Below are 1,113 nucleotides of genomic sequence, written 5' to 3' on the forward strand. Positions count from 1 at the left end.
AAGAATGATATAAAAAAAATATCTCATCACTTTGTTAGGTGAGTGCTACGCACCAGCTGCATCTGAAAAAAGGCCCTGGAGGCAAACTCATTTAGTCATGCATACTCATACTCCCCGGAGCAGAGTCCAAGTGAACCCCATTTTCTCCTGGAGGCAATGAGTTAACTCATCAAGTTATTTGATGTTAGATAATCATTGTTTTTTCCACAATTTTGTCTTTATTTTATCTTTTTATTTTGCATATCTGTTGAACCCATCAACCAAAATAACGACATATATGAAAAACACTCTTTTCTAAGTGTTATTCTTAGTAAAAATACAATTACCTAATCATAGGATTACTAGCCAAAAACCTCATTCATTTATTGTACTGTAGCACATCCACATATTTTTATGAACTTATTTTTATTAATGTAAGTCAAAGGTTACATGTTTATGGGCATGAGTAGACAATTGGCTAGTTAATGATGGGTACTTATGACTTCAAAATCTCTGAAGACACAAAAAAATTACCCTTTTAGATGTCTATATCTTTATTTTTATTTTTTCTAATCACCCATCGCCTGGAATTACTGGGGGGGGCAGTCACCCCACCTTGCATGCTTATGTTGTCACTGGGTCCCAAATGTAAAATCATGAGAAATATGATCATGTGTATCCTATTTTGCCTCTCTGGCTGCCTCCTTTCCTGGGTCACTTTTAATTCACTGTTGTATATTCGAGCATGTGACATCTTTACCTGTACAAATGTGTAAGGTGAAAGGTATATCACATTAGCAGATACACAAAAGGCATACCTATCTTATTCAAATAAAGATTAGTACTGTCCTATACATTTCCCATCTGCAAATAAGGAGTTGACACATAAAGCATGCTATTTATATACAACTGATGCAATCCTCCACACACTCTAGAAGTAGTCATTGTCAAGGAAAGAATGTAAACTGCAACATACTTACAGGTTTCTGCAATTTTGTTTCCTTGCTGGAAGGTGTCAGAGATGGGATCCAAAAGCTGGGCAGTTTCTTTTCTTTCCCGGCAGCCATGTTCGACACTGAAGCAGCCTTGTTAGCATCACTGGTACTGGAGCCTGAAAAATGGGGCACAGTTACT

At 36.8% G+C, this 1,113-nt stretch overlaps 1 protein-coding gene across 1 annotated transcript in view; it reads right to left on the reverse strand.

Annotated features, from left to right (window-relative positions):
- The window catches only part of LOC119594175 (nitric oxide synthase-interacting protein homolog), a gene marked incomplete in the record, with an annotated part of 15,282 nt that overhangs the window by 2,656 nt on the left and 11,513 nt on the right, over positions 1–1,113 (reverse strand). Inside the window, 1 exon segment of the mRNA XM_037943245.1 lies at positions 960–1,090. Coding sequence (XP_037799173.1) covers positions 960–1,090 — 131 coding nt within the window.

This window comes from Penaeus monodon, chromosome 33 (genome assembly GCF_015228065.2).
Source record: "Penaeus monodon isolate SGIC_2016 chromosome 33, NSTDA_Pmon_1, whole genome shotgun sequence".
Classification (NCBI taxonomy): Eukaryota; Metazoa; Arthropoda; class Malacostraca; order Decapoda; family Penaeidae; genus Penaeus; species Penaeus monodon.